Below are 17,917 nucleotides of genomic sequence, written 5' to 3'. Positions count from 1 at the left end.
GATGGAATGAGGGAGGAAGAAAAAGTTAGAAAGGAAATTATGGAACAAAGAAGGAAAGGATGGAGTAAGAGAAGAAAAGAAGAAAAGACAGGAAGGACAAAGATAGGAAGAAGGAATGAGAAAAAAGGAAGGACTGAAGAAATAAATGAAAGAGTGAAGGAAGTACAGAAAGAAATGAAGGAAGGAAACAAGAAAGGAAGAAGGAAAGAAAGAAAGAAAGAAAGGAAGGCACTGAAGGAAGAGAAAAAGGAGCAAAGGAAAGAAATTAATGACAGAAAAAGGAGGCAGGAAAAGAAGAAATGAAATGAGGGAAGGAAGAGTAGAAGAAAGGACAGAAAGAAGAGAGTTGGAATAAATGGATAAAAAAAGAAGAAAATAAAAAGAAAGAATGAAGGATGGAACAAAGGACCTGAGGAAGAAAAGAAAGGATACAAGGGAAGTAAAAAGGAAACATGAAGGATATAAAGTGAAGAAATACAGAAAGAAAGAAATAAGGACAGACGGACGAAAAAAGGGAAAGAAAAACATGGAGAGTAAAAGGAAAGACAAGAAACAAAATGAAGAGGAAGGATGGAGAGAAAAAATAAAAACAAGAAAGGAGAGGGGGAAGGAGGAATGGAAGGATACACTATTTATACAATATATCTGACATCTCAGACTTTTCCAGTCTCTGTTTTTAATTGAATGAAACTGAATTAAAAGTGTGGCCACTTCTTTCCTTATTTATCCAAAAATAAAATGAAAAGATGCCACATTTAAAGCATCAAAGACAAGCCTTTTGACATTCAAGATGCCAGAAAGGAGAATTTCTCTCAACATAATGATATTTAAGCAGGATTTAAAAAGGTCAGTATGCATCTACATGCATTTGATTCAATCTAATTGGATTATATTTGGCATGCTTTGCTTTCTGCAGGCAGCATTTAGTGAATCAGTCCTGTAAGTCACACCCCTAAAGAGCAGCAGCAGCAGCAATAGGAGCCTCTTTTCCTGGAAAATGTCTGATCCATTGATCTGGAACTTTCCTGAAGGTGCAGCAATTACATCAATTTCCAAGGCAGATATTAAGAAATAAGTGGACGAATCTTTCTTGCAATGAACACTTATTTTCCTTGTATGAAGTGCAAATCTTCTTACCCAAAGTAAAACATCCAATCATGTTTCAGTTTAACAGAATATTAAAGGAGTTAAAAGGTCAATCTCCAGCAGACCTATGCCTTTAACTGCCCACACTGCGATGTTTTTCATTACCTGGTTGGTCCAATAGATATATGCTTCATTCCACTTTCAGTCTGAATTTGGGAATTCCCGGCTGCTCAACCATAATTACAACCTTCCTGTGTTGCATTGGCCCAGCTTGGAAAAACCAGGACCAGAAACATGATTACCCGCAACATTTTTCACGTTAAAAAAGCAAAAATGACATAATTTACAGCCAAGGAATAACCTTAAAAAATTGCATATTTTCAGTTTTAATATGCAGAGCAGCATTACTAGAAGTTTAACTCTGACTATATGCAGAAAAGACAACATTTTGTAACTTTTTGTTTTCAGAAAGCAACAATCTACAATGAAGTATTAGGGCCATATTAAGGCCCATACAATGAGGGACAAGAAACTTTTACCATATTATACAATAGTATGCTTTAATGACATACAATATCCAACCAGAGGACCAATAGAATCATTTAGATCTAGGCATGTATGGGTTTGAATGGCCCAGTCAAAGTCTAGACCTAAATCTGAGCCAAGACTTAATGCAAACTGTAAAAAACAAAAAAAATGATCTAACCCAGCAAACATTCCTCTCCCTCACAGGAAACCTCCATAAGGAACATTTTTGCACATTAACTCTGCACAGTAATTCACAATCTATAGTTACCAATTCAAGGTTGAACAAAACATCTCGAAATGAATCAAGTGAGACATGAACTGAGGACGAGACATTCTCCTGATAAGCCAGATGGAACAAACATGTGTCTTGTTTATGGTACAGCCAAGATGTCAGACAGTTATCTGCAGCTATGAATTTTTTAACTGATATTAGCACAACGAGCAGAAGAGATTACATTTATTATTTCTGTGCAACCTCAGGACAAATGTCTGTCCTGGTCACATGTGGACTCATTGGTACATTTATTGGACTTTGGAAGCTGGTCCAGGGTTCTTTGCATATATCTATCTACAATCTAGCATACAAGGAGCTGATTTTACATGCACCATTTCCTCAAAGACTACAATTGCCACCCGTTTTCTACCAGTGGTCCATGCAAACAGGCAAGACTGCACATGCTGCCACCAACCAGACAACTTTTCAAGTCTCACGGACTTTGGCCCAGTTTTATCTCCCCAATTCTCCACATTCTCTATCGTGATTCAACCTTGTTGACCTGGTGAAAATGTTTTTGACTGAGAAACAAACATGCGGCCTGAAACTTCAGACTCTTTGAAAGAGGATAGTAAAGATACTTTCCAGAGTACGGTGCTAGAGAACAAATTTGCCCACTTTTCCTCTGGTTTTGTCACACTAATGTTTCAAAATATTTATTTTAAACAGAAATGAAATAAAATATGTTTTAAAATGATGATTTTATTTGTTTTGGGGAGGAACAAAACTATCCAGGCCCAAGAACTGACCTTCTTGTTAGGCGTAACTGGAAGAGTCTTCTACATAACAATAAATTTTCACCCACTCTTCTTTGAGAATTGCTTGATACCATCCCAAAGGGGCATTTTTTGAACATAAACAGACAATTTAAAATCATTGGGGTCCCAAAGCCATTAAAATTGCTTCCTAAACTTCTCCAGTGTGACTGTGGCTTGAAATTGGCCTTTTAGTCTACTTCCTGTTGTCAGACAGGTCCTATAATTAAAGGGTGGTTACTTTCTCACAGAGGGACAGTTGTTTTTATTTGATAACTGAGATTATTATTTGAAAACTGCATTTTGTATTCATTCGAATTTGTTTGTAAGAATAACGGAAAAGAAATGGCCACACTGCGACCGAGCACACGCAAAGGGAGTTAGACTGATTTTCTAAAAAGGTCTGGCCTTCAAAATGAAGAACCTTCCCTTCTCTGATCCATTTACATTTCTATTCTTAGTCAACTTCAAAAAGGAAACCCATGCTGTGACAACTTCCCATTTCCGAACTGCCTGCATGTGCCCAGCACAGATTTTTATTTAAATCAGGTGACAGTGTGTACGTATCAATGAAGCCAAGGTTAAGTGCTTTCTCAGCAGTTATAAAAAGAAGAGGGTTAAGAAATCTCCTTAGAGAAGAAAACAGCTGATAAAGGCGAATGGACATGACAATCAGCACTTTTAAGGAGCCTGCAACGTGTCATGGACTTTAATAGTCCAGGGATTTGCTTGTTTTTTTTGTATCACAGTCAGCATATTTTAAACTTTTAATTAGCAATTAAGTAACCTTCTTCAGATTCACATTGCTCCCACAACAAATGCTATTTTTTATATATCTAGAGTCATTAAATGCTAAATAAGAAGTGATCACTTTTTGTAGATAAAAAGTGACGGTTACCTCACACATGCTTAGAGTTGACTGACAAGCGACATTAACGTGTTTTTAACTGATGTCTGGATTGCGTGACGTTTTGCGTGAAACATTTGTGAATGAACACTTGCTCTCACCGTTTCACATTCCGTGCCACCAGGAAAACAGCAGCCCCGTCACGGTGCGTGGGAAAAGCCAGGTGGTTTGCAGCGGGAGGACATACACGAATCCACAAGTTAATAACTATGATCCACATTGCTGTCTTAACCGTTTATGCGAAACTGAAACTCGGAACTCAACACTTTACCTGAGTCTTGAGAGGGGCAAAAAGCGAAAAACCCCCGATCCTAAACAAGCAGCTGTCACACAGCGGCGTCACTGACCGGAGGGAACGGGAATCCCGGTGTAAGGTTCGACCGAGTCCGGGTGCAAAGGACCGGACACCTGTAAGTGCTCAGTTTTGGTAAACCTCCCCCAAAGAAGGAGCAAGTTAACCCCGCCCCTCGCGCTTGAAACACCGGACCTTGTAAACACCCACGTTAGCAACGGACTCTTACGTCATGTTCCGCGCAGTGCCCCCTGCTGGCGGCCGGCAGCAGCAGCCTTGTGCTTGATGTAGAGCCGAATGTCAGATGACCACTAGGGGGCCGCATCAAGCTGGAGACACACTTTAAGCTTGGAAACTAAAATAAGCTTAAAGATAAATATTTGAAAGTTTTCTGTGAATATTTATCTCACTTAGCCTCAATTTATGTTCTGTTTACATCACCGTAACAGTTATTTCATAGACATAGATAAGCAGAATTTATTGTCAAAATGAGTGAAATTCGAACCAGATAGCAGAAACCATTCTTTAATTTGAAGAATATTTTGTCATTTACTATTAGCTGTATTTTTGCAAAACTTTTGGAAAGGAGCTATAAAGCTGGTGCCTTGTAAATGTGTTAAATTCTCTTGCCTTTAATTTTTTAGATTAAAGGCAATAAGAAATCATTGTTTAGCAGTTCTTTGAATGTTTTAATGCAAAATCTGCATAGAATATTTTCAACAGAAGGAAATCAATTACTTTCATAAGTAATTTAATGTTTAATATCTTCAAACTATGTATTTTACATTTCTAGGTTAGATACCAAGCTGTCATTTTTCTGGAAAGATCAAATAAAATAAAGATTTTTGTAATTATTTTCAGTTTTCATGTAGAGCGTTTTTTGCATGTGTATCAAGAAGTTCAATTTTTCACTCATTCGCCTTGTCTGTAAAAATCTGGAAACATTTATGTTTACAGCTTTCTTCTGATTAATGCTCCCCTTGCCTGCAATTTAGATTTATTTGTTGGAAAATCTGGGAAACAATCTAACATTTTTTTAACCTCTTCACAATTATGTATGATTTTATGTTGGTCCATCACATCAAAATCCCAATAAAATACAATAAAGTTGAAAAAATTAAATAAGCAAAAAAGAAAAAAAAACCACTTTTGGCAAAACATAACTTAGGCCATTATTTTAGAAAGGTTATTATATGAAAAAGTTTAGGTACTTTTGTTTATTTTCAGAACTAATACTCTTAATCTGAATGGTGGCTTAATTTGCTCAAATTGTACTCTAATAGATGTTTCTATGTGATATTTTATGAGTCATATCCATAATCACTCTTCACTTTTTTATAAGTCAAAAAATATGTCCACTCATTTTATTTAAAGCCACCATCTCAGAGGGTTTATTATTTACCAAAATATGTTTCAGTTTCCTTGGTTCAATTTTGCTTGTATTTCTGGATGTAGTTCAGAACACTACCTTCAATAACAATGGATCTCAGATGTCCTTCTTCGGTCATTCTTTGATTTCCCTCTGCAGCACTACATTTGTTTATAACCCAATGATAACAGCTATTTAGCAACGGTTTTTGCCAAGTCCCCAGCTTCCAATGAGATTTTCTGCCTTTCTGAGTGTTTTAATAGCATTGTGTGACCTCCAGTGTGGAGATCTACAGATCTGACTCAAAACAAAAAACCACAAATGATATAAAAGAAAACATATGAACCCTTTCTCAACTTGTAAAATGATTCAATCCCTCAGGAATGCTCCTTTTATAGATATAAGTTGTTGCCAGCAAACTGTCTTACAGTAGCTGATTTTTCTTTCTAGGTATCTTTTCTTGGTCTTCTCAAAAAAATCCAAACAGAAATATATATTGCACAAAAACAAAAAGATGCTACTATGAACATTTGACATCGAAAAGAAAAAACCCCTGCATAACTTAATTGAAAAATGCCAATATTTGTTAATTTTAAATGCCTTGTTAACAACTTAAATAATTCAGCTGAACAATTAGCAGAGCTGAATGAACAGAGACATCCTCCGAAGTGCCATCAGTGGCCGACTGATATATTAGGACATTTTTATTTTCTTTGGTTACCAAACATCTGAATCAGCAGTTTGCTGATCTCTTTGTTTCTGCTAAAGTCAACAAAAACATATTACTTATTCTACTCAGAAAGTACTATCACGACTGTATTTTCACTGTGCTTGATGATCAGCTCTATTTATACGACTTTTACATTTTAAAAAGCCTGTTGCCAACTGACCACAAGTTCCAGTTATGTAACTAATCCCAAAACCAGGCTACTATATCTAAACAACAGTAAATATAAAATTTATTATGTATGTTTTTGGTAAATAAATGGTAGGAGGTGTAACTCACCTGTAGTAACAAAAGGTTGCTTATTTAAAGGGACTCCAGGTGGACTTAGCAATAGCATATTTTAGCATGTAGCCTACAGAACAGTTAGCATACCAACATATTTGGAGTAGCAATGTGTTGTGAAAACCACAAATGAAAATGTATGAAAATCTGTGTAGTTAGCATAGGAAGAGGCTAACTTTTGTTACTATGTTTACTACACATGAGATATGACACTTTTCATAGCTTTGTGATTCTCTCAAGATAAGTTAGCATAGCAACATCAGTACAAGGAACTACAAAACAAGTAATAGCTGTACTTTACAAAACTATAAAGGTGCAAATCTACTTATTCTGTACAGTTAGCATATTATCATGAGTTAGCGTAGCAGCACTAACTGAGAGATCTGTCTCATACATACAAATGTGACAGAGTAAAAATCAAATTTTTTGGCATTTGTCCAAACTAGTAGCAACATTTTTAGGTGGTTTAAATGGCTGAAATATGATCTCTTCCATATGATCGCACTTTCATAAAATCATGCTAAAACTTAAATGAATTAGACCAAAGAACCTGTTGTATTCGCTCCAATATCATACAAGGACCCAACAGAGGTGTTACAGTCAGATTTATTCAACCAAGTATGTTTCATGTAAACAAGTGTGCACAAAGGGAAGACCTTGTCATGAAGGTCTCAACGCTAAACCAAACGTCTACCTGAGATTTAGTTCAATTCACCAATTCACGTGTAATTCACAGAACAATGCAGAGGAACAAACCTAGACTATTTCAGTTTTCTGTGGCACATGTTGATGCTACAATACAACATGTTGGACAGCAGTTATCAGAGACAGATTTGGTAATCTTACAAGCTACGATGTCGGCCCTAAATGACTCTTCAAAGAGAATTTTCTTCACTTTTTCACTCTGTCATATTATTTTTACAAAGCTTTACTAAAGCTCCTTTAAAGTCTTTAATATTGCTCTTGCTACATTGAAAAAATAGAAAAGTTTAATTTGAACATTGAGGAGTGGATGTAGTTTTAAAGAGGACCTATTATGCAAAATTCACATTTTGCATGTTTTTGTACTTCCATTTGGGTCTCAGTTAATTCTAAAAAGAGCTCATGCACAAAAAACCACCCAGCTGTTTTTTTTGGCAATAAGCTAATGTTTTTTGTTGACTGGAAAATTAGTTGTTCCCAAAGGCTTCTGAATCAAATGGATACTGCGTGGTTACCTAGCAACCCCAGCAGAGCTCAGCCCCGTTACCTAGCAACCCGGAACTCCTGGTCAGCAGGTTTTACAGTTGCATTTGCTGGAAAAGACAAGTGTTTTGTTCTTGACTTGCCATCCAGAAAATATGTTTGTATAATGTTCAAAGATGGTTGTATAATTATATATCTGTTTGCAGCCATTTTCACATGCAAGTGTAAAGTTGAGCTTGGGAAGGGCTATTTTGGATTTAAAGTGACAAGAGTCCCTAAAACAGCTCATTCTGAAAAAGATAAAAAATAGTGTGAACTGAGCAGACTAAAACCTTAGTATCTAAGAAGGATTTTGTGCAAAAATGTAGAATAGCCCATGGACCTATCCTACCTGTTCGAGGAAGCATAATAGGTCACCTTTAATAAAGAGTGTTGCCCCCTGTGTTCATGGCTGTGTTTCAATAGTCCTTATCAGTTAAGTATTTCTTTTTTCATTTCCATTTCCTCTGTAGCCATCACATATTCATTACTGACTGCAGAACAAAGTACAAATCAAAGAACAACACCATAGAGACATTAGGGAGGCTCGTAAGCTGAAAAGGAAACACCTAGGGTTCTGTCGCTGAAGTGTTGGGTGTCACTGAATCGTTCCCTCCCTGAGCTCCTTCCTCTTTTGCCGGTGTTGCATCTATTTCTGCTGCCCGATCCACCGAAGAAGTTGTGTGCGTGTCGGAGGCGTCGAAGGACTCGCCCCCGAGGTCAGTCAGTTTGATGTAGCCCTTGCTGTTTGAGCGCTCCAGTCGAGGGCAGCTGAAACGCCTCACTCTGTCACTTTGACGTCCCCCAGACACAGACAGGCTGCAGCGCCGGGCGAGCCTCGGCTGATCCGCCAAGGAGTTCAGCGACATATTTGAGCCCATTGCCGTGGAAACAGGCTGCAGAGGAAACAGCTGGGTCCAATGTGGATGAGGTTGAGACTGCGGCGCCCCCTGTTGATTACCTGTCTCTGTGCTCATGTCCTCCTGGCTCTGATGAAGAGGCGGGGGCTCAGTCGCCGCTGCTGCATCCATCTCAACACAATGACTGTTGCTGCTGCCATGCCCTTCCTCCTTAATGTTCTCGGCCGCAGCCTCGATAATAACCTCTTCCTCCGAGCGCCCCTCTGCCTCCTCCACCTCGCAGTTATTGAGTTTGATCACTGGCAGCGTGAAAGCGTTCACAGAGGACGTGACGATAGAGGTTGTCTCCCACTGCCGAGGCTGCGGGGCCTGCTCGCTACTATTGCTGTAGTCTTTGTAGATGCTGTAGACGGTGTCCGTAAAGCTCTGCACATCTCTGGAAAAACTCCGTGGCCTGCTGGCCAGTGAGGAGCGTCTAAACATCTCGTTGGTGTCCAACTCCCCCTTCAATTGGAGTCCAGTGGAAGGCCAGGAACTGCGTGTGAGTGCCCCACTCGCCGGGAATGACACAGACGGACCCTCGGCGCTTCTGGATTGAGTGTAGTTCACCAAACCGTTCAGAGGTGAGTACTCCTTCGAGCGTATGCTATGCAGATCAATTACCGTGGAGTAGATATCTCTCAGGTTAATGATTTTGGTTTTCTTGTCTCGGTTTTCATGGAGGACAGCATTGGCACAGATGAAGAGGAAAATACCGATCCCCATTACCAGCGGTCCAAAAACTTTCAGGTTGTCTGAGTAAAGGTAATTATCCAGGAAGTCACAGAGGATGCCACAGTGAGGAGCGGGGTCGGGGTTGCTGCTGTTGGAATGGCTCTGGTTTGACACATTGGTCTGCCTTGAGGAATGCTTGTTATGGGTCGAGTTAGATGGTGTGCTTCTGGAGTAGCTCATCTTGCTGTTGCGAAAGGCACCGTTTCTGCGGCGCTCCTGGTACTCCTGCTGACTCTGACTGGGCCAGTAACCCAGAACAGCCATGGAGATCCCAACCATGAGGATTACAACGCCAACGGCAGCCACCAAACCAGCCGGCGAGCAGAGATTGAGCTTTCCTTTCACCACCACCACATCGTTCTTCTTCTTCTTCTTGGATTTTCGTTTCCGCTTATTTTCGGCTCGGTTTTTGGAGCGGAGGGAATCCTGCCTCCTGTTCATGCGCAGCAGCCCACCGGTGGCAATCATGGTGGCGACTGGACAGTAGGCTCGTCACTCAGTCTATGTGGACACAAAACAGAACAGTCAGCTAATATCAGAGAGAGTAAATCATTTTGTAGACTCCAAAAAAGGAAAATTTCAATGTTTTTAGTTGTTTGCCTCTAAAAATTTAGAGACCCGTTTGTCATGACAGTAAAGTACAAGATAAATAATCCTCCACTTCCTCCCTGAGCTACTACTGTGACCCACATAAATGTACCACTCCCAGTCAGAAACAACCAATCAGAGCCATGAGGAAAGTCTTAGTGCTGTTAGTCACCCTCTTGTACTTGCTGCTTAACATATTAATTACCAACAGTAAAACAACCGCGTCGCTCTGCCATTGCTCCTTTATTTACATTTTTTACTTCCCATTAATATCACTTCCCGTCTGAAACTAAGGAAATCTAAAAGGTTGGCGGAGTCACAAAGTCAAAGTAAAAAGAACATATATATGTTTCAAACTCAGACTATTATATTTTACTATAAATGAAGCTTACAAAAGGAAATAAACCTGAAAATCCAATTATGTAGCTTTATTAATTAACATCCTAGGGGATGAGGTAGAGAATCTATTAATGGCCACAACCGAAAAAGAGCAAACACGCTTTGTTTTCCTGAATGTATGAGGTGAGATAGTGCGGGGGAATCGATATTTATCAGAACCAGCCTGAGCCAGACAAACCCACAGAAAGAGACAGAACCCTGTGACCCGACTCCAGCATGTCACCATTTGACATTTTCTTTTTATAAATGCCACACTGGCTCTTAAATGCAATCACAAATAATCTGTCATATTTTACAAGAAAAAGCAGCCTCAGAACCACGATCAATGGAAATAAGTTATAGAACACCATGTACAGACCGATTCAATAAATTAGAAAATTATTGAAAAGCTAATTTATTTTAAACTTTATCACCAAGTGAAAGGCGTCATAAACATGACTGATTTTCCACTTACAGCTACTTCAGAAAGTACTTTTAATCTGACAAATGATTCTAATTTATTAAAGTTAGTTGTATGATCACATGAAAATAATTGTGGAATCTGTGCATTTTTATTGTAGTGTCTTTATTCCATTAAAACTTCAACGTTTCTAATTAGGATGATCATGATGCAGGGATGTTTTTCTCCAGAAGGGATAAAGAAGCTGACTGATTTGGTGATGGGAGGAACTAAATGCAGAACAGACCTGGATAGGTTCATCTTTCAGCAGAACGTCAACCTTAAACATACAACTAAATGTATGAAGGCCTTGTTTATACCACAAAAATACTTTCCTTCCAATTAGACACAGCTTGAGCTTTCGCAACAACAAATAAGTAAACTTTCAGTCTCAAGGTTTGCAAGTCAGTGGCGACATACCTTACAAGATCTGCAGATGTAACTGCAGCAAAAGATAGGTACACAAAGTAGTGATACAAGAGGAATATGTATAAATCTATACCAAAATGAAATTAGTACCACGTAAGATTTCCTTCCAATTCACAAATAATGCATAAATTTATGTTGGTCCGGTCAGATAAAAGCCTAATGAAACACATTTCAGCTTGTGCTTGTAAAGAAACAGAGTACAAACAGAATGAATAGCCACTGAAATCCATCAAAATTCTGCATCAAGAGGTAATTAATGTGCAACAATTAGGTATTTGGGGCAAAATGGTCTATTTACTGGTGGGAAATAGAAGTAGGTTGAGATAAAACGACAATGTGTAAGCATGTAATGAGGGAATAAGTTGCCAAAGGGGCAAAGTCACCCAGAGCCCCATTCAAACCCTTAAAATAAAATATTAATAAAACAGCAAAAGACTCTGGCAACTACTTTAACCAGCAGTTCTCTTGTGTTGTTTAGCATTTATGCAGCAGAGCAGCTGCTGCTTCATTTTTTTATTTTTTCCCCCAAAAAAGAATAAAAATAATAAAAACACTACATGAAAATCAGCATCACCTTACTTTTGTATTCTGTAGACAGAAATCTTATTTTCAACACCAAACAGTTCTTGACGCTTGTAGCAATTCAGTTTTGATAGATGGATGGCATCTAGGTTCAGATCCCAGCATTGCAGTGTCAGCATCCATTATGGTGAACATTGTCACACGTCGGCTTAGTACACATCACCCTGCTGTTGAGTTATTCTGCAAAGTAAGAAACACGCAGCGCATGACAAGTAAGGAACACGTTTTTGACAGAAACCCTTTAAAGTGAGTCAAATTTTAAAGAAGTATTGAAAAGTTATAAAGGAGCTGATTATGAAAAACATGTGCAATTCTTCCATGACTATTAAAACGCCCCATCATGCATTACATTAGATAGACTTTGCAGTAGTTCTAAATAACCAGCAAACAAATAATCAACTTATTAATAATAACCACTATTTTATTAGATAAATAATATAAAACAGTTGACCAGTAACACAAAACCCATTTCATTAAACATTCCTGATTAGTCATAAGAGAAATTATTCTTTCTTCATATTTTAATAACATTTCTTGGCTTATTTTGAGAAAGATTGCTGATACTGAGATCTGAAACATAATTCATAATTTATCCTCGAGTCAGTAAAGAAATATTTATTCCTTTTATTGGTAAAAGTGGACACTTAAATTCACTACAATTTAGCATTTTAGCATCTCCAACCCAATAGAAATTGAAGTTTTGGAGTCAAAAACTCCAAATCTTCAGGATAATTTTTAGACTGACTGTATAAAAATGACGCTATTCTGAAACTCAGGTGTGTAAAGTACTCAGAAGATCAAGTGTGTTCCATTTGGAAACTACAAAATATAGCTACTGACTCAGTCCCACCTACAAAGGCTGCAGCGGAAATATAGAAACATCAACTTAATCATCTATCCATGACCATCTCATCAACTGTAATCACAGTAAATCTCAGGGGAAAGAATAGAACATCATTGCTTACTCTATATAAAAAATACAACAAAATAAAATAGATGTGAAATCAACAAAAATAGCTTCTTTTCCCCCTATAAAGGGCGATGTGCACTTTTATCCTGCCCTGCATCAGGGATTGTGCAACAAGTAGAAAATATGCTGCTTCCTCACAATGACCCCTGGAAATATAAAGGTGCAATTCCAGTCCACAGTGACAGTGTATGTCTAAAAATACAGAGATGTAGGAAAAAGCATGATGATAACCACCTAGGCTGACAGGAGGGACTAAGAAGTGCGGTATCAGGATGTGACAGTGTAATGTGTCCAGACAGGAAGCCAGCAGGCATGTTCTCTCCACCTCACTCCTGACTCTCCTCTCTCCCACCAAATCTCCCCCGCTGACCCTCTCCTTCCTGCTTTCGGATCCATCAACCAGCACAGCTGCACTTCGAGATGACAGCACCCTTCACGATCGGTACATCACGAAGAAAAATAGAAACTATTACTCGCTTGTTTACGCACCAGCCCAGTTATGTAACGTATTCTTCTTACGGTTTTGCTTTGATATTTATAATTAATGACAAAGCTGGACAGAAAGCTCACCGTGTTGCATTGATGGAGACGTGAATTTTACAGCAAACGTTGAGATCATTAAAATAGTTTAGTCTAGTGTTCCCATTTTGGCCATGCTGGTTGAAGTTTGATTTAAATAATTGTTACAATATTTGTTTTCTCGAAAAGCTTTTGTTCAAACTATTTTTAAGGGGCAACAACTCAAAACTAAACTTTTATCAAGTGTTAGAGTCAGAAAAAATAAAATGAATAAAAGTTTGACACATAACTTATTAGTGACTAAATTTAAAACTTTCTTTTCTGACACAAAAATAACATTTGGAGTAGGTCTGAAACAATTAATTGAATTTATTGTAATATATCTACAGAAATAATTGTCAACTAATTTAGTATACAGACTGAAAAATGGTAATTTGCTGAAAGAATAACATTCTCAAAGTAGTAATTTAAACAGTACTTGTCAAGTGAAAAATAAAAGAAGATGCAAACGGACCCAGAAGATAAAATGAAATCGATAGAAAAGCTCAACTGTGGCCTATTTTGCTCTCTAAGGTTCATTCACACCAGCACGGTTTAGTCCTCTTTAACAGAACTCTAGTTTGTCTAGAAAGTCTGGTTTGTTAATGAAGGTGTGAATGCTCAATTCAACACTGAATGTGCACTTGGGTCCAAGCAAAAATCTATGTCTCGATTTGGTTGAAATGAACTCTGGTGCGATTTGAATGCATATGTGAATCTTAAACGGACCAGAGACCACTCCAAAAGAAGCAAGCGGACTATATCACAGGGCATTCTGGGTAAATGCAACCAAAACAAACACAAGAATCTATCAATAGAGGGAGAAATGTCTCATGGTCTTTTGCCAAAGACAAAAGAGAAATCTACAACTTCTAAAATTTGATGCGACAATTTCTTTTCAATTTTTTTTTTTCCTGCTCTGTTTTTGTTTATAGTTTGTGAAGAAGAAAACTGTCTTCTTCAGGGGTTTTTGTTGCTTTCTACAACTGAAAGTGGTGCAGAGCCACAACAGATGAGGGGTTGGACAAGTTTTTATTTTTGGTGAGTACAGTGTGAAAGTGAACAGCTCCAGCTAAAAATGTAACAAATGTTGCAATTTTGGTTCCCAATCTAACCGAGTCTACTGGACTATCAGGAGTGAAAACAGCCTGAAATAACTCGGTACCTGTTGCACGCTGTGAGTAAAAGTGAGAAAGGCTGCAAAATGCTTATCCTGAAACAGAAAGACCATCAGGGATGAGGATACCAGAGCCTGGAAAATTATTAAAGGTTCAATGTGAACTTAAAACGAGGTGCTGATATTTTGCCATTATTTGTTTAACTGTAAATCCCATATAAACAAGACAAAAATTAAAGCAGACAACAAAAAGTCTGTAAATTAAGCAAAAATGCCCGAAAGCAAAACTATTTGATATTGTAATGATACTATCACTTTCTTGAAAAGGCAACATTTTTGTGATTTTAGAGCAACATATCAAGATAATTGAGAAAATTTTGCAAATAAGACAAAGTATTTCCATATCTGAGCTGTACTGGTGGATGGAAACAACGGCCATTTTAATCTAATGATCCTCTAAATGTTTGTGCTGTACAGGCTGTTCACTCACAACAAGGCTCTTTCCAGACAGCCGCAGTGATGATGTTCAGGTTGTTTTTAAAGAAAAATGTTGGATGTTCGGCATGAATCACAATTTCCAACCTTAAATGATTCACTCTCACAACAGCAGCAGCAGAATTTTTCTGCAATTTTAGCCTAGACATCCCGAAAGCAGTAAACCTGATTTTAACGTTGAAGCTATAGATCTTTTGTAGACATGAGTCAAAAATATTTGTCCTCATAGCCAGAATTTAAGCCGATAATGTTTTGTTGGTGATTTAAGCTTAGATTTCAAATTACTGTAGATTTGTAGTTCTGTTTTATTCCGTAGCATTCATGATGCCGAACAGGGTAAAAAAAGAGAATGGTTTCTTTGTACCTTTGGTCATCAACCAGATACAGCCGGTTTGCTTTAATTCATAGAAAATAATATTTTTTTGTCCTGTCTGACATCGCTGATGTGCGTTACCTTCAAGCAATACTCTGAATGCACCATGAAAAGCACAAATGAGCCATTCAACATGCAACTTTGCAACATATTACATGTTCACATGTAACACAGAGCCCAATGAGATGGCTGTTAATCTCTAATTCAGTATTTGAAAGTGTGTCCAACAACGACTGAACGGCTTTGTTTGCTTCCTCCACAAGCAAACTATTCTAAAACTGCGCAGAAGATTTTAGATGATTGTTAACAATTTCTCCTTCTGTTTGCTGATCGGCCAGGTTGAAATACCGAGTAGAAATCCACTTCAAAGGGAGAAAGTGCAGACGGGGAACTGAAGGGATTTGAGAATCGAGCGGAATTGCGTCGGGAGGAAATGGTCGGACTAATTTAGGGTAAACATTTGTTTAAATTTGCTGGAAGGTCTAAATGTATAAACTTCCAATAAATGTGTTAGAAGTTGAAATAACTCTCTTCTCTGGAAAGTACCAAATTAAGCTATTATAAGTGAAAATACTCATTGGGGAGAAATATTTCGACATTTTTAAAATGTGGATTACTGATCCACTTCGGTGATTCACTCGTGACGTTAAGACCTCCTCTTGAGGTGCATATTTGAAATAGAAAAGTTGACAAACGCTCTTTTGTGACTAAAGTTTTACTGCTGTTACCCCCCAATCCCTCTCCTATTTTAAAATAAACTACAAAGGTTTTGAAATATTCTCTGAAAAAAAGAGATTGAGGTAATTTCTCCAGGATGTGGATCACCGAGTTCTGCTCACCTGCTAAGCAAACAGCGCTCCGGCGCTCATCAGCAGGTTTATAGAGACCTTCTCTTTGCTTCACAACCAACAAGCAGTCAAATGCCTCCCGGGCGAAAGCAAGTCAGGCTGCACTAACACCGACAGGGGCGTGGGCGGGCCCCAGTCTCCGCTTGGAGAGAGAAGGGCATCGGAACAACGTGGACCAGAGGTGGGTGTGAACAAGTCGGATTATGTCTCTGTCTGCGGTGCTGAACAGGAAGCTGATGGCTCCTCGCTTTGGTTTGGCTGCCACGGCAAACAGCTCGTCTGGCAGGATGGAGTAGGCTGATAAAAACGCTCAGTCTGTCCAATCTGCGGGGGCGCATATTTTCCCCCCTCTTTCTTACATTTTTGCGCAATGTTGCATGAGTAACCGTCTGTTGATATTACGGCGCATCTGTTTCCCTTCTGTTGGGAGAAAATCCTGCGAAGAAAACATGAGCCGCCGTGGAAGCTGGAGGTGGCCCCTGAAAATGTCCAGAGCCGACACCGAGTTGGCTGGGGGAGGGGAACGGCGGGCGGAGGGGGGCTCGCAAGGTGAAGATAAATGACAAACATCCGTACTCCTCTGTCACGGCCTGACGAAACCCATGCGCTCACAAACCTCAACGCTGTGTGGTCACAATACGGCTCCTCATGATGAATTCCCCCCTGCTTTTGTTCTCCAACTTGTTAAAAATACATTTTCTATGTGCGCCTCACATCTGATGCACGGAAAAACAGAAATACACCCATCAACTATGCAAATAAATGATCCAATTTTAGTCCCTGGAATAAAAGTAAAGGAAAATCAAGCCCACTGGAAATTAAAAGTCTGATTTATCCAGAATATTCTCCAACTAAACCCATCTCTCATGTCAATCCAATCAAAAGACTCCTGACTCTTGTGTTAAACAGGCGCACTGGGGGATCATCTGGATACAAACCTGCCTAAGGAAGAAATTGTGGTTTTAAAAAGAAAAAGGTGTTAAAATCGGTGAAATAACATTTCTTACCAGAAATAGTGTGGATAATCTCGGGTCTTCATGGCGCGCTCCTGGTTCGGCTGTGTTCGGTCGTAGTGCGCCGCGCTCCGGTGCCAAGGCTGGAGGAAGAGTGGGGCTTTTTACAGCTCAACGCGGATTCACAATAGAGCCAACAGGGGCGGGCCAGGCGCGTTTCTATTGGTGGGGATTATTAGAGGAGGTGAAAAATGAGAAGTGTTATCATACTGTATGCTACCTGCTTCAGGGATAATGAAAGACCTAATTCATCATATGAACACTAGAGTCGGATAGAAGTGTCTATATTTCTGCTCCACAATTCCACCAACTACAATTAAAATCTTATAAAAACGGAAAGAATTAGTAAAATATTTTTTCTCACATTAGATTTTGATGATCAAAGCTTACAGCTAATAAAACCTATTTTATAGTTTCAGAAAATTTGATTCTAACATAAAACCTGTCAAAATATTCAATATTTCAGTATTGATCCAATAAAGGGCCTGTATCGCTGATACCAATAGACCAAAGCACTTTTCAGTAAAAATCACTTCACAATTAAAAGAAAACAGGTTGTTCACACAAAGTTCTATTCGAGGAATAGAATAGAAAGTTTAATGGAAGGAAAAAGTATGGTAGAAAAAGGATGCCGAGTTTGTATGTACTGTACAGTCTATGCACTGAGGATTTGGTGGGAAGGTTTAACATGATGAGGCTTGACAGTGATCAACTTGGATCTGCTGAAGCCAGTGTTGCTTCAAAAGTGTTGTTTCTCTCATCAGCATTGTTGCCTTTGGCGTCTCTGATCTTCATCTTTACCTGACGGTAAATAAAATCAGCATTTCCAGGAAGTCTGTCAGCCAGAAGTCCTCCAACATATCCTGGCAGATGGCTGCACTCACTTTGGATCTGTTGGGAAAAAATGGACCAACAGAGACTTCTCTAGTTATTAGTGACTTTGGAAATTTCACTCTCAAACTTGAGCTGTTCACTCTTCATCCAGAATCTCAGGACTTTTTTTTTAACTGGTCCCTGCTTACATTCTG

The 17,917-nt window shown here is 38.7% G+C and overlaps 2 protein-coding genes across 4 annotated transcripts in view; both read right to left on the bottom strand.

Moving 5' to 3' along the window:
* epb41l3b (erythrocyte membrane protein band 4.1-like 3b) overlaps window positions 1–4,046 on the bottom strand; it is a 61,478-nt gene extending 57,432 nt beyond the window's left edge. Inside the window, exon 1 of the mRNA XM_044133632.1 lies at window positions 3,822–4,046. The gene's annotated coding sequence lies outside the window, so the exon portion shown is untranslated. The remainder of the gene's footprint in view (window positions 1–3,821) is intronic.
* A 2,768-nt stretch (window positions 4,047–6,814) lies between these two features.
* LOC122840866 (transmembrane protein 200C) lies at window positions 6,815–17,771 on the bottom strand. 3 transcript variants are annotated; one of them, XM_044133625.1, is made up of 4 exons: window positions 17,691–17,771; window positions 16,884–17,048; window positions 11,513–11,695; window positions 6,815–9,579 (listed from the first exon to the last, which is right to left on the bottom strand). In XM_044133625.1, exon 4 carries the CDS (start codon window positions 9,544–9,546, stop codon window positions 8,014–8,016), a length of 1,533 nt encoding a protein of 510 aa, XP_043989560.1. In that variant the 5' UTR covers window positions 9,547–9,579; window positions 11,513–11,695; window positions 16,884–17,048; window positions 17,691–17,771; the 3' UTR covers window positions 6,815–8,013. The 3 variants fall into 3 exon arrangements, with proteins under 3 accessions (XP_043989560.1, XP_043989559.1, XP_043989561.1); XM_044133624.1 differs by lacking the exon at window positions 11,513–11,695; XM_044133626.1 differs by lacking the exons at window positions 11,513–11,695; window positions 16,884–17,048; window positions 17,691–17,771 and adding an exon at window positions 15,868–16,109.
* Window positions 17,772–17,917: the final 146 nt, after the last annotated feature.

Source organism: Gambusia affinis, linkage group LG12 (genome assembly GCF_019740435.1).
Source record: "Gambusia affinis linkage group LG12, SWU_Gaff_1.0, whole genome shotgun sequence".
NCBI classification, from domain to species: Eukaryota; Metazoa; Chordata; class Actinopteri; order Cyprinodontiformes; family Poeciliidae; genus Gambusia; species Gambusia affinis.
The sequence above is the reverse complement of the archived record's forward strand: the minus strand, read 5'-3'. Positions and strand labels throughout refer to the sequence as shown.

Excerpts from the sequence above, each read along its gene's own strand:
- LOC122840866 (XM_044133625.1), bottom strand. The coding sequence starts at position 9,546 with ATGATTGCCACCGGTGGGCTGCTGCGCATGAACAGGAGGCAGGATTCC.